Raw genomic sequence first — 15,687 nt, 5'->3', positions numbered from 1 at the left:
TTTGTAAAGAAATTAAATAGAAATGTAAAAAAAGAGGTTTGTGAAGCAAGTGGCCTCAGGTTCATACCTTTGGCAGTGTTTTGGGTCTCCGCTGCAATTTGAGATGTCTACATTTTGCTTAAGGCACTGGGCTAAGTGTAAGAACTCAAAAGTATTTAATAAGTAGGGCAGCCCCTGCCTTGAGACTTCAAATCCTTTATCTCTCCTTATTTCTCTCCTATCCATCTTCCTTCTCCACGTACTTTCTCCCTCTTTATATTCACTGAGATTTAATATTTATTCTTACACAAACATGGCTTATTTATGAAGGCATGGTCTTATACATGAGGACACAAACACCATCTTTCTGAGGCTCACAATCTTGTTCTAATTTAAAAGGCTAAGACAAATGCACAAATAACTAATTTAAGGCAGAATCTGATAAACTTCATAGGAGAGAGAGAAAATGTTATGGAGGTTAATAGGGCTCAACTGCAGTCATACATCTTAAATTTAAAGAAATTTATTCTGAAGCGTAAAAGGCTAAGGTAGTCTCTGTAAACAAATAGTTTTACACCTGCATGAAAAAGTCTTCACATTGGGGGGTATGAAGGAAACCATAGCTTTCCTTATTTAAAGGTGACACAGTGTTTGCTGTGGAAAATTCTGAGGAAACTGTGGTTTTCACACACCTCTAGTTTCTTCCATTTCAAATAAATTAATAATAAAAAAAGGAAAACACCTCATTTATTTTGGCATATGGGTGTTTATTGTGAACACAAAGTATTTGGTGCTCAATTTTGAAAAGAATTTTAAGAATGTACATGTGAATATAAACAACAGTCTAAAAATGAAAAAGCTCTCTTACATGCAATGTTCATTCCTTTGAAATGTTGCCTAAAACAAACTGACTGACTCTAAATGCCAGAACTGGTAAGACTCAGAATGTTAGTACCAATATTTTTAATATTAATTGGACTTAATTTCAATTCCAGCTTTTACATAAAGATATAAGCACATTAACATGTATATTTGTTAAAACCATTTAGAGGGATAAGAAACAGTCCATTCAGCTGGATCAGAAGAATTGTGGCACACTAAGGCTTTGAATCCACATTTAAGGGAACATGAGACCTTTCTGCATTCGTTGAACTCTTATAATCCCTATGATGTCATGATTCTAAAATGTAGACTTACATATTGGGACTTATTCCATCTTCTTGTCCTGAACTTTCATTTTGTAGGCAGAGACCTGGGTTTAGACCTTGGACCTGCCATTTCCTACTGACTGAATATAGGTATATTTTTGACCTTTCTGGGCTGGTTGCTTCATCTGTTAAATGGGGTTATCATCATCTTTCCTGAAAAAGCTAACACATCAAGCACCTAGTGAGTCAGGCAACTGGTAGATGTTGACAAATATTAATTTGCTTCCTCTTATCCCGTAGTTGTTTAAAATAACTGTCTTTTGCGCACATGAATGCTTTCTACATGAGATCATTGTCGTAGGATCCATTGAGTTAAGAATGTATATGGAAGAATTGTGCAAGCTATAACATGTCAGACAAATTAGTTTGTTCTGCTCTATTCTGATGGTCAGACAGCCTCAAATATGCAGAGCTCTACATAACAGACTTATTTCCTATTTGGTCATCATCCACCGAGCTCCCTTCCTATGACAAACTAAAGAATCATCAGTCCTCCTTCCAAGACACTCTGCTGCCTGCCTTATTTTTGTTTTACAGGTTTAATTTATTAACAGATTTTGACACAGAAGAACCTGAATCCAATTGAAGAATATCACAAGTCAAATAAAATAGTAACAAAACAGCTTAAATCAAATAGCATGGGAGGAATCTGAAATGATTCTTAAGCGGGGCAATTTCTCTTGGCTTTAAATCCCTCAAGGGTTCCATCAAGAAATTTGATGAAGCAGAACTGTTTTGCCTTCCTCCCTCTCCACCTTCCTTTCCTTCCCTTTGTTTGGAGGAAGGTACAAAAAGGGCAGAAATGTGATCAGTTTTCACTTGACAATATTTCAGTCAGATCCTCAACTTTCTATCTGAATTAATATTATAAATCTCATGACTACAAATCCAGTCATATACAAATGAATTTACTATTACAAAATAACGATAAGCTAATATAGATGCTTGTTTCCCTATTTTTAGGATAAATGACATTTCACACACTGGGAGATAGAACAGAGGGTTGTAAATAGAAGAAGATACCCTAAAAAACTGACTCCACATACAATACACATACAGTAACTAATATTAACCCTCTAAAGTGAAAATAATCTGGCTGAAAGGCTAAAAAAAAACAGACACGGGGTATTTTATTTTGGATAATTTCAAGTGAAGTAATAAATATTGCCGAGTTTTACTCAGAGTTTAAATGGAAACATAGTATTATTAGGGAATTAAAAATAAACTGCTTTTTACTCTCACCACAAATTAAACATTAATGAATTACTTTTAGAATTTAGCAATGAGAAAGTTCAAAAAATTTATTCTGGTAAAAATCTTACATTATTATTTTTTTAAACTCTCAAGAGAAAACAAAAATATATTCTGCCATATTTTTATACAATTACCACTATTCTATTTAACATGTCATTATTTTGTCTGAGATACTGACCACACCACAAGTTTAAAACTATAATAGGGCTAAACTTCTTTCCACTCTTTGTGAATGAATCCTATGAAATAAGAATATTTACTGTAGAATCATGCTAGCATAAAATAAAGAGGCTATTGTAAAATCAGGCTCATGACTTTGGTCTTGCTTTTCTGACGAGGACGATGACAACGACAACAAATCTTCCCTTCCCTCAAACAAACAAAAATCTTTCACATTCTGGCTTTCTTAAATAAAATGCTTTAAAATTTAACATGTCTAATATCAATTAATTGTAGAGAAGTAAGTGCTAGTCTACATAAATGTAGAATCAGAATATTTTTTTCCTTAAGGCTGGAATAGGCAAACTGACATTTATAGTTGGAGATTCCAACGTACCTCTCTTAGTAATTGATAAAACAAGTAGTCAGAAAATCAGTAAAGATATAAATCACCTGAACAACACTATCAACCAGTTTGACTAAACTGACATTTGCATGACACTGATCCTAATAGAATACATATTGTTTTCAAGTGCACATGAAATATTCACCAAGATGACCCATATTCTGGACCATAACCCAAATAACAAAGTTAAAAGAACAAAAATCATAAAAAGTATGCTCAGGAATCATAAAGGAAACAGTAACAAAAAGATACCTGGAAAACCCTCTAACTGTCCAGAAATTAAACAACATACTTCTAATTAAACCATGGGTCAAATATGAAGTTTCAAGGGAAATTTAAAACATTCTGAACTCAAAGAAAATGAAAATACAACATATCAAATTTATGCGATGGAGCTAAAGTAGTGCTTAGAGAGAAATTTATAGCACTAAATGCTTACATTAGAAAAGAAAAAAGGTCTAAAATCAGTAATTTAAGCTTCCACATTAAGAAACTAGAAAAAGAGCAAAGTAAACACAAATGCAAGAAGAAATAATACACATTATTAGAGCAAATGTCTATGAAGGGGAAAATAGAAAAGCAAGAGAGGAAAATCAATCAATCCAAAATCTGTTTTGATGTGGAACTGTCTCATGCAGGCATTAGCAAAGTGGGTGGAAATGAAAAGCGGAAATAGGAAGGAAGAAGCAGGAGTGGCAAATCCAAAGAGCAGAAGATCTAGGTAAAAGTCCTAACCGTGCCACCTAACAGTGGTACAGCCTTAATCAGCTCACTTCATTCTTTCCGAGCTTCAGTTTCCTTGTTTGTAAAAATAATGTTTCACAGGGTGAATTCAGGGATTAAATAAAATATTCATGAAAATTATTTGAAAATAAAAATAAAGATTCTTTGTTCTAACTAGTAAGATTAACAGACTAACTGTTATCTAACATACAAATGCCACATTAAGTTCAACATACCTTTAAGGACCTTGAAGGTGTGACATCACAGCAAAGCAAAATTCATAAATTACCATAAAAATATTTTTTTGGTGGCAATATTGGAGCTCAAGTGCAGAAAAATCATTATATACTAATAGTAACTGACTTCTTGATTAGTTTTCTCTTCAAGGAAAAAAGTGACAAGAAAAAGGTAAGTCAACAATGTAAATAACGAACTTTTCTTAAAAGAAATATAATCCATTGCAGATATACCTTTTTGCAGATTTTTTCAAAGCTGATATCATCACTAAGAGCAGATTTAGTTACTATATCAGGTTTCAATTCCTGTAAAAGAATAAAACAAAACAATTTTAGTTATGAGTCTAATTTTAAATTCCTTCCCATGTTTTGCTTTTAAGATGTGATATTAAAAAACTTCTTAATTTTTAGAAGAGAATAACTACTATCACAATAAGAAATTATCATGCTATGAAAAAAGCCACAGCAAAATGAATCAAAATGCTAATCCTCCTAAGACAACAACATTCAGATTCCATGGAAGCCAGAAAATTCAATGTGCCACAAAATCTCCAGAATAATGAAAACATTTCTTTAACTGAAATAAGATTAAAATAATTTAAAATGTTAACTTAAGACTTCTTAAGTTTAAAGAAATTATTACTTATTTTAATCACACTTCAGGACATTGGCAATTTCATCAATTTATAGAGAAATGTAGAAATTTATAGAAAAATACTTAATTTTAATTCTTAATTAATGAATTCTAAGCCACAAAATACTTTTCCATTATGCAAGAAATTATTCCAGATTTATTTTAGAAAATTAAAAAAAACTGAAAAGCAGAGAGAAAAATAAGTAAAATTACTGGCAATGTTTACATGGTTGTAATTTTATTATATACCCTTCTACACGTTTCTTTCAGAGCATTTAAGTTTGATATGCATTCCACTAAGGGAATGAAGAATAACTTGAGATCATACAAAAATGAAATTTTTCTATACTAGTAGTTAACAAGTTATTCTAAGGTACATGAAAAAATACAATTAACATTCATGTGGTTTTTTTCATAATATTGTTTAGAAGAAAGCTAAATAAAAAAATCATACAGTTGATTTTTAAACAACATTGACAGGAAGGTAGATATGTGATATGACAAAAACTGTGCACAAATTACGTGAAAATGGCACTTAAATTATATACAAAAACAGGACCACAGCATTTTGTAAACTAGCTTTATCATTTAATGACAAGGCAAATGTATAATCATTTTTTAATTCTTTTACATTGCTGCCCTTGTTTAACCAATCTCTTACTAGTGGATATTAACGTATTTTCGGATTTTGATCTTTTTATAAATACGAATGTGATGACTATCCTTGTGTATATTAGTTTGTGTAACTTCTTTTGGAAAATTACTACATTCTGTATTAAAAAGCTATACTGCGCTTTTGGAAAGAGAGCAGAATGGAAAAAATAAAATACTGATAATGATGATCCAATGTCAAAAAGATCAGAAAGCACTGTTTCTGAAACTAAAGACTCAAGTTCATTTTGTATACACTAACACAACTGCAAAAAATGTGTATGTAAAACAAATCTACATAAACAATACATAAACGATAGATTCATTTTTAAATTTTATGTGCATACATATTACATATATATCATATATATGTTATATATGATATATATGTATATAAAATTCGTTATGTGACATATTTTTGCCTGAAAATGTCTTTGGTAACTGATGAACTAATTTGGGAGATGGCGTCCCTGAGGCAGTTTCAAGTTAATAAAACTATTTAAATTATAGTTAACAAATCCAAAGACTTGCCCTGCCTTTTTTAAGACTTGCCCTGCCTTTGTCAATGCCTGGCTACAAGCACCTTTTTCTACCCTGTAAGAAAAAAAAAAATCATTCTAAAGAATGAATTGATGAAATTTTATTCCTAACATGAACTTAAATAAGTGCAGAAGATAATAATGTTTCCTGAATTGCAACTCATCCACATATTCCCTCCAAAACAATAAATTCAACAAGAAGTACAAATAAAACCAAACATGAATCATGCTTTGGGCATTATCAGGAGATAGAGGATACCATAAACTTCAAAATATCTGTAAGTAGAGAAACTAATACCAAATTTAATAGACCTCTCACTGCTGCTATAAGCTTGTGACTATGGAGAGCCAGAGAATGGAAGATTAAGATACTGGTAGAAAAAGAGGAGAGTGGGAGTGAAGGGCATGCATGTGACAGACAAAAAGCACTACCAGAAAGCAAAAACTACTACAAAGAGTCAAAATGCTGAACACAAGCCTGAGACTTGGTAATTCATAGCACTGACCATAGAGAAGGGCTTGAAAATGAGTGGTTCTGAAGGCAGAGGCCTCAAGAAGCACTGCTCTGAGAAGAATCAGATAAATAGGGGTTGTGCTCCTCCTTTCAGATATAAAGATGAAGGTGAGGAAAGAAAGAGAGAGAAATTAAGGACTCTACAGAGACAAAAGACCAGAAATCATCATCCATTAAAAAAACTTCACTTTGCCATACTGACATATGGTGTACCCTGTCTACAAAATGGCTAGGATTAAGAAAAGAAAAAAAATCAAATTTCTATAAAATTAATGGAAGAAGAAAACAGAAAATGTAAACCAAAACATTTTATCTGATAGATTCCCTACTAAAAAATTAATCATGAAACAACAGACAATTGTAACATAACACTCTAAATTCCATTAGGAAGCCTCAAACAAGCATTTGGGGTTATATAAAAAATATGCAAAGTCAGAAATTAAAACACTTCTTAAGAACAGAAATAGGTAAAACACAGAAATGCATCAACAGTTGATAAAGCTTAGAAATACATTGAAGGAAAAGAAAAATCATCTCAGAAACGGAGAACAGATTCAAAGAAAAATTCAATAAGCGATACTAAAGAAAGTCAAGAAAACGAAAATGGAATGAAGAAAAAGGGACAGAAAGAAAGTGGCAAAGGATGATCCCACACATGTATAACTGGGGTCTCTGAAGAAGAAAAACCAAACAGTAGGAAAAAAACAAAACTATAATGCCAAAAAAATTTCTGCAAAAAAACAACCAAACAAAAACCTTAACAAAACGGCTTGTTATGTACCTAGCTAAAGTGACTTGGAATGATCCATAATGAAATGATTTTAAGGTGTGGATATTACCCCGGATTATCCAGGTAATTCCTGCCTATGTGACAGGCTCCCAATAAAAACTCTAGGCACCAAGGCTCAAGGGAGCTTCCCTGGTTGTCACACATCATTGCTGGGAGTGTGTCCATGTGACTATACTGGGAGAGGACACCTGCAAGCTTATGCCTCATTTCTTCTGGACTTCCTGCAAGTGTCTTTTCCTTTCACTGATTTTAATCTGTATCCTTAACAGTAATAAACTGTTACTGTGAGTATAAAAGCTTTTTTTGAGCCCTGCAAATTCTTCTAGTGAATCATTGAGCCTCAGGGTGGTCTTGGGGGACTCCTAACCCACTCAATTTCATAGAAGAGGAAATGATAACCCAAGAAAGTTTAAGAGATCCATTCAAGGTATTACAATAGGGCTAGGACTAGAATCCCCACATTTTGCTTTTTGCCATATCCTGTTGTTAGTGATGATAAATCAGAAATTATTTTAATTCCTTCCTAATCACATTAAGCTAATGTTGCTCAAGTTTCCTACATTAAAGGTAGTCATCCACTAATAACCAGATCCATCAGAATACTTCAGTTCCTTTATTCCACACTCTGCCAGATGCTATCGCTTTGCTTATATTCAAAATAGCAAACTTAATTAGAATTAAGTAATCCCAATTTTGGTTATATGGCTTTCTCCTCGTCTTTCTTCTCTCCGAAGGTTTTTGCTTGAAAAATCAAATATACTGACTCATAACTAGATAACCAGTGTAGTGCTGTCTCTGGTTAGGTGGGGAAAATACGCTTGCAACCAAATTATTCTGTATCAGGCTGTGGGGAGGAAGACTGGGTCAAGACAAAAAGTAACATGGAGGCTATAACCATGCTGACATTTTTAACATAGCAAAATAGAAAACATGTTTGTATTTTCCAAAATGTGATTAAAATTTGAAATGATGTTTAGATTATGAGGGGTTAATCACCGACACAAGAAATTACGCAGTTTGGATTCTTGGAGATTTTTTCTGGTCTATTTGGAAATGAGGCAAGAAGTGCATTTCTCTGAAATAAAGAATCTGAAATAACTCGTGAGAGAGTCATTGATATCCAAATCTTTATGCTTTTCCACAGATGGGAATCTCATTATGGTTACCTTTTAGTGACAACAAAAACCTTATTTCCTAAATATTGTTCCACTGTTCCCTAAATACAGTTCTACCAGATGGAACTTCAATAAGGTTATACTACTCTATCACTATATTGCCAAGGGATTTTTCCAAATAAAATATCTGTCTTCCTCTTTCACCTATTCTTGTGTTCTCTATGGCAATTAATGGCATCTCCAGCCTCCGCTGCTTAGGTTAGACAGCTCAGAGTCATCTGACACTGTGGGCCTCTTAGTCATGCTTCTGTTATGCTCCCATCCCCCTTTTTGCTTTCTCTGCTGTAGTGTCTGCTGAATTTGGTTCCTTCCTCTGGATTATCATGATCCTACCCATAGATTCAGGACTTTATTACAGATTGTGTAGATTATAATAGCCTAACTGGGTTTCCCACCTCTAGGACCAGTAACTCCAAGACCCATTATGTCACTGTCCTGAATACAGAATGAAGTCAAAGACCCTCAGTCTGACGTTTAAATCCTTTCATTATTGGTCTCAATGTATCTTTCTGCTCTAATATTATAATATACTTCTTTTAGGAATCTCATATGCCATTTCATTCAGTTTTACATAGAATCTCCTGAATAAATTTTCTATTCTCCCACCTCAGTATCTTTGGGAAACTGTCTGCTTTTTAAATTTTTATTTGTGGAATGCTTTTCTCTAACTGCTCCACCACCTTTTCTCACTAATCAAAATCTATCCACGTTTGAACTCTTGGTTTCTAAATACCACTAAAATGAAGCAGGGCTTCTTAAAGAAATGGTTGACTACAGACCTCGGTAGGAAAAGTATAATCCCTGCAACATTTTGTTATGCCAGAAAAGGAAGAACTAACTGGGTTCTCTCAAAAAGTCACATAAACTAGCTTAGAAGGGACACTACCGGTCAAATTTGGGTGTCAAAAAGAATAATGACAGCAATGAATCCTCACCACACTGACCATATAATTTGTTGTTCAAACCAGGACCCATCTGAGAGTGAAATTAGGCTCTGTTAAAAATTACACTGGGACAAGTGGTGATTACCGGGAGAATCCCAGGGAAATCTGGTCATATGGTCACCCAAATTATAACACTTGCCAATTCCTGTTATCTCCAAATGCTCTTTATTTTCTCCTACATTCACTTCAAGCTGGCTTTTGTCCCAATTACTCCACCAATCCCATTCTTATAAAAGTCACCAACGATCTCCATGTCACTAAATCTAATAAACAGGTCTCAGTATTCCTCTTACTCGACATATCAGCACCATCTGACTCTTCCCTTCCTTGGCCTATCGTCAACTTTTAACAAGTTAATTCCTCCTTTCTCCTTGATGTATTTCTTCATTTGACTTGCAGGACCCATACCCTTGGTTATTCTTTCTTAGCCTCCTTTGCTAGTTCTTCTTCTTCTCTCTACCTTAAGAGTGGATCAGGATTCTGTCCTTGGTGCTCTTCTCTTCACTATTATCCACTATTTAGTGATTTCATCCAGTCTCATGACTTTAAATATCATGTACATGGCAACAACTTCCAAAAGTCTCTGTCTAGCCCAAGTCTCTCTTCTGCACTCCAGACTCACATATCAAACTGACTACTTCACATCATCTCTCCTAATCCTTCCTACTCTACTCGGATTTTTCCACAGCATATCATCTAACATGATAAATAATTAACTTATTTATTACATTGTCTTTCCCAACAACCCCCAAAAATAAATTATAAAAGATCAAGGAACTTTGTCTATTTTTTTCCTCAGGTGTATCATAAGTGCCTAGTAAAGTACATGGCATTTGGTAAATGCTCAAAAATACTTGTTGAAAGAATGGATAATGAAGTTATTTTTACTTGTTAGGTATTATAAATTGTTAATTTGAGTATCTCAGTTACCTCAGTTGGGTATAGCATCAACCAGAGCTGCTAACAAACACTGCCCCTGTTCAGGAACTGTGGCAAAGAGTATGTTTAATAACTATGTCTTTTATTCAAGTTTATTATTTTTTAATTTTCTAAATTAAAAACAAAAAAACCACACCAGTTAATCTTTACTCATGTCCACGTTGAGATGGACAATTTAGATTGAATCTAAATCACTATCACACATAACACAGAAATTCATGTAGGAAAACTAGTAAAATAAAAAGTTTGTATTTCTTGATTCTACAGGTACTTCTTTTACAACTTTTTCAAAACAAAAACAATAAAGCAATATAAATTTAAGTCTCCATTTTACAACTTGTGAAGTTACAATCAGTTACCTTTTAAGACTCAGCTTCTTGCTACAGGAAGGCTTCCCTGAATCCTCAAAGCAGTACTAAGTGGCCCTTCTCCAATACATCTATCAGTGTTTTATACACTGTAGTGAAACTCTGTTCACATGTCCATCTCTCTCATTAGACTATAAGCTTCTCAAGGGCAAACATCATATTAATTTCTATATTTCTATAAACTAGCAGAGTATTTGGCATACAAAGTACAGACCTAATATATTTTTATTGAGCTGAAATAAAGTGATTCGGTCATGATGGCTCTGAGACGACATTATAAAAGTGTGTGAATTTTTCTGGCAAAATACTGGACTACATAACATCAGGTAAAACTTTTGTTTTTTGAATCCTACAGTACTAACTAAAATAATAAGAATGATTTCAGCTTCTAGTCTAAAGTCACAATGTAACGTGGACAATGATGGATTGTGTCATATAGCAGATCTTCAAATGATCTCTGTTCAGGATCTCTCTGTCATTGAACAGTTTTGGCACAACTTTTGGCATTGAAGGCAATGGCCACCTTAAATAATATTCCATCTATGCCATTTATATGGAGTAAAAGACTACAGAGATTCAAAATCTTAAAAAATACATTAAAAAAGTACTATGCTAGCAACATGGATATTGCATATTTTACTTAATCTCCACAGCAAAGAAGTCAAACAAGAATTATTCCCAGTTTTAAGATGAAGAAACAGACTCAAGGACACATAATTAGTTGATCAAAAACACTATCAACCCAACTTGTTAAAAATTTCAGAAAACAACACAAGTGGTTTTACTGTTCTTTGCTTTTATAATTATACCTTTCTACATGTTAAAAGCTATCAACACACTGCTGATTTTACTTCAAAAAACTCACTTTTTGAAATTCACATTCTTAAACCCAAAATGAAAAATGAACAAAGTCTCAAGCATTATTATTAGATGAAAGATAAGAAAAAAACCCTAAAAATTCACAAACAACTTTGATAGAGATTTATCTTCATTTTGATTAGAAAAACTTAATGACACTTTGCTATAAGCTCTTTAAAAATCTATTTTTAACAGATGTGCATATTAATATTTGAAACATTACTGAGAGCCTCCCATTGTGCAGAACACTAGGCATTGTATAAAAAGACAAATAACCAAAAAGTGCAGTTTAATTTTTGAAATAACATGCAAATGATCTGAGGTAATAAATAACACAAAGGTAGATGCAATGCAATAAACTGTTAAAACTGATTACCTAAGTACTATATGTATGAAGATGAAGTAAGCAAGGCAATTTCTTGTTTGGTGCTGTAGTTCTCAATGGTAGGAATAATAAAAAGATACCCAAATTACCACAGGACCTTTCTCCAATTGCACAAACTTCCCATCCATTATGATAAATGTCCCCAGGCATGAATCTTTATTCATTTATCCCCTGCCTCCCCCAACAAAACCACTGTTTCAGAGGTTGGTGAAGGCTGTGACAATGATTCACTCTGGTTTTGTAAGAGTATGTGTGAGGTGGTGGTGAATGCTGCCTTGTTATCAGTTGAAGCTTGAGAAACTTAAAAACAGGAATGCACAAAGTATGTGCAGGGGATTATAATGTTGACTGTGGTATGTAGACAGAAAGGTGGATGAGAGATAAAGTCGGTCAGGATGAGAAGGGCTAACTGATGAAAAAAGCTTTTAATACCCACAAGGAATCAGACCTGATCTGACAGACAATAGGAAGATGATTTAGGTTCTTGCACCGGAGAGTGATATAACAAAACAAAGTAGGTTTACTACTTGGGAATTTTACTAGTGTCAGGTTTTTGCTGGCAGCCAGTTAAAGAATTACTAAATGTCTACAAATAGTACTGTCCCACTTTAGTTCCAAGTTGACTTTCATGTTTAAAATTGAATTTTCTTATTTTAAAAACTAAACTGAATGCATATTTCAACTATAAATTATTTTCATGAAGATATAATAATTACTGATATGAAAATAATTATAATTTCAGTAAGCAAAAGCTAAAAACAACTTGTATAATTCCATGGTCCAAAGATTTGCATTTCACTTAAAAGAAGACATTAACTAGGCAAAAACATTATCAAATAATTTAGTTAAATGAAGCTCCAAAACACTGTCATTATACAGTTCTATCTCTCACAGCAGAAATACCTTTTAGAAAATATGACAAAATAGGTTGTCTAACCATGTGATTAAACATGATCACATTTTCTATGCCAAAAAAAAAAATCTAAACTGTTCTTGGCACATAAAATCACCCATCTCTATCATGTTCAAAGAGGCAGGCAGAGAATATGAGGTCCAGCAATTACATCAACCCGAAGATTCCACACAGTGCACTTCTGCACTCTAAGGAATAAGTCAGAGTAGACAGTCTTTTTCATTCTAGAGATTCTCTTCTAACAAAATAGCTGGCCTTGTGGAGAGAAGTTTACTATTTTTGAACTGGAATCCAAACATTTCTTTAAAAGTGCATAATTTTTTGGTAAATTTATATAAGGGGTAAATGAAATACTTAAACCACTTTTTATGTCTTCTTAGGATAACACGTTAAAAATAAAAATAATTAGTGGAAGTAAGACATATAGATATTATTATTATTCAGTATACCAAATAAAAAGAGAACAAAATTACAGCTTGATAAGACTATATTATATTTGCTTTTTTAGTCCTAAAATCTTTTATCTATATACATTTGCTAGTTTTCCTTGCCCAATCCCAAAGAGTTAAAAAAAAAAAACAAAGGAAACAAACAAAACCTCAAAGTTATTAAACAATTACATAAGACCACGGCACATTTTTTCCCCCACAGTGAATCACCTAGGAAATTCATCAAAAGACCTTAGGGAAATTATATTAGGTGACTGAGGCAGTCTTTCCCTACAATTTTGGAATTATGACTAAGACAGAGGGATGTGCTAAAAGGGATATAGGACTTTGTCAAGAGAGTGGTCTTTAACTGAAAGAATAAGGGATAATCTTTCAAAGTCTCAAAGAAGGCAAACTACTTGTTATCATAAGGTCTAATTCCTTCAAAATATTTTCTCTAGAACCTTCATGTTTTGTAATCTTTTTCAAGGGCACATATGATAATAAAATTCATATTTGTTTCTTAATTATATTTCCATGTGTTAACAGTTTAAAGTGCTTAAATCAATTAATACTAAAATCATTTTACATTCAAATTTGTTTAATATAGTGCCAAATTTGGCAAGGAATGAACATTTTTTGAAACCTAATCACTGCTACTAATTCAGTGTCCTGAGAAAATTGATTATTTTGGTATTTAGCTTCCAGATGTTATTTCCTAATGTTAAATGCACACACAAATTCATTTATGGATAACAAGGCACTCTGTACCTTTACAAAGGCCCAACTATTCTAATTATGCCAAATTATAAAAAAGTCCGTTTTTTTCCCCAAGAGGCAATGATGGATATATTATTTCACTACTATTTTCACTTTTCATTTAATACTGATCATTAAAATTATAAAGCTAAAGCACATTTCTCTATAATACCCAATTATTCTGGATAAAACTGTGCACTTAAATTGATGGAGTTAGTAGAGTGTTAAGAAGATGGGCTATTGATTATTTAGATATGGATTGAATCCTGGCTTTGCCAAGCTCTAGTAGTGTGACTTTGGGCAAAACAATTAACCCTTAAACCCTCGGTTTCCACATCAGTAAAATGGGGCTAAATAAGAACCTTGAAGAGCTACCATGAAGATTAGAGATAATATATGTAGGCTGTAGCAAAGAGCCTGGCACAGAGTTGGCACTCAATAATTAATAATTAAAATTATTATTAAGTTGTTTATAAGCAGCAGTGTTCTTACATCTGAAGTTGAGTTTCCTAGTACTATAAATATAGTCATGTGTCACATAACGAGGTTTCGTCAATGACAGACTGCATATATGATGGTGGTCCCATAAGATTAGTACCGTATAGGCTAAGTGTATAGTAGTCTATACCATCTAGGTTTGTGTAATTATACTCTGCTGTTTGCCTAATGATGAAATCTCCTAACGATGCATTCCTCAGAAAGCATCCCTATTGTTAACTGACAGATGACTGTAATATTAAGCATGGGATGTGAAGTTGTTGCATAAAACAGTATTCTTGCTGAGAGTGACGTCAGCATCATGGCGGAGTGAGTGGTTCCCTTTGTTGCTTCCCTCTAAATTACAAACAGACGTTCATTGACCAAGAGAGGATTCCTACAGGCCCGAACAGGATGCCAAAGAGATCCAGGCAGCTATACATCTGACGGTGGGTGGAATGGAACCCCAGGAAGCAGTGGAACTAGGGGAGCAGTACCCTTTCCCTCCCCCTGCAGCAGTGATCCAGGGCGCAGATCCTCACACAGCGCCCTGTACCACTGCGTGCAGGCAAGTGTGGCCCAGTCCCATGTGTGCGAATGCTGGCGGGGCAGTGGTGACGGCCAGCAGCAGCCCTGTGCATGCATGAAAACGCCCGCAGAGCAGTGGCAGTGGCCCCACCTGCAATGCTTGGTGGAGCAGTGGCAGCCTGATCCGCACAACTGTGAGCAGATGGGGTGGGAGTACCGAGCCCCCAGTAATGGCATCCCTGACACCACCTCCACAAGCAGAAGGGGCTGAATACAGTCCCCAGGTCCCCAGGCTCCTGCCAGTGACAGCGACAACCGTGAACCCAGCACCCCTGGCAGCGGTGCAACCAGCACCACCAGACAAGTGGAGAACAGCACTGCAAGTGGCGTATGGGACAACAGCATCTGAGCCCACGGACAGCCAGTGGAGGAACACAAGACACAGGCAACCAGAACCAAAGTAACCAAAGCCATACCCAAGTAAGAAAAGGTGATTACTACCACAAATGCACTGGCAGAGGATCAGTGCAACAAACACTATGAAGAGCTACAGTAACATGGTAGAACAGAAGGAAAATGACAACTCTCAAGAAACCCAACCTGAAGTCACAGAAGACTACAATCTAACTGACAGAGAATTCAAAATAGCTGTCATAAAGAAACTCAAAGAGTTACAAGAAAACTCAGAAAGACAGTTCCATGAGCTCAGGAATACAATTAGTGAACAGAAGGAATACTTCACCAAAGAGATTGAAGCATTAAAAAAAAAGCCAAACAGAAATTCTGGATATGAAGAACACAATTAATGAGATAAAAAAAA

General features: G+C 34.3%; 1 protein-coding gene across 1 annotated transcript in view; it reads right to left on the bottom strand.

Moving 5' to 3' along the window:
• The window catches only part of SRFBP1 (serum response factor binding protein 1), a 74,796-nt gene that overhangs the window by 24,856 nt on the left and 34,253 nt on the right, over nucleotides 1-15,687 (bottom strand). Inside the window, exon 4 of the mRNA XM_058539215.1 lies at nucleotides 4,200-4,271. Coding sequence (XP_058395198.1) covers nucleotides 4,200-4,271 — 72 coding nt within the window. The remainder of the gene's footprint in view (nucleotides 1-4,199; nucleotides 4,272-15,687) is intronic.

The sequence above is a fragment of the Diceros bicornis genome, chromosome 1, assembly GCF_020826845.1.
Source record: "Diceros bicornis minor isolate mBicDic1 chromosome 1, mDicBic1.mat.cur, whole genome shotgun sequence".
NCBI classification, from domain to species: domain Eukaryota; kingdom Metazoa; phylum Chordata; class Mammalia; order Perissodactyla; family Rhinocerotidae; genus Diceros; species Diceros bicornis.
Note: the sequence above shows the minus strand (reverse complement) of the source record. Positions and strands in the feature narration are given on the sequence as shown.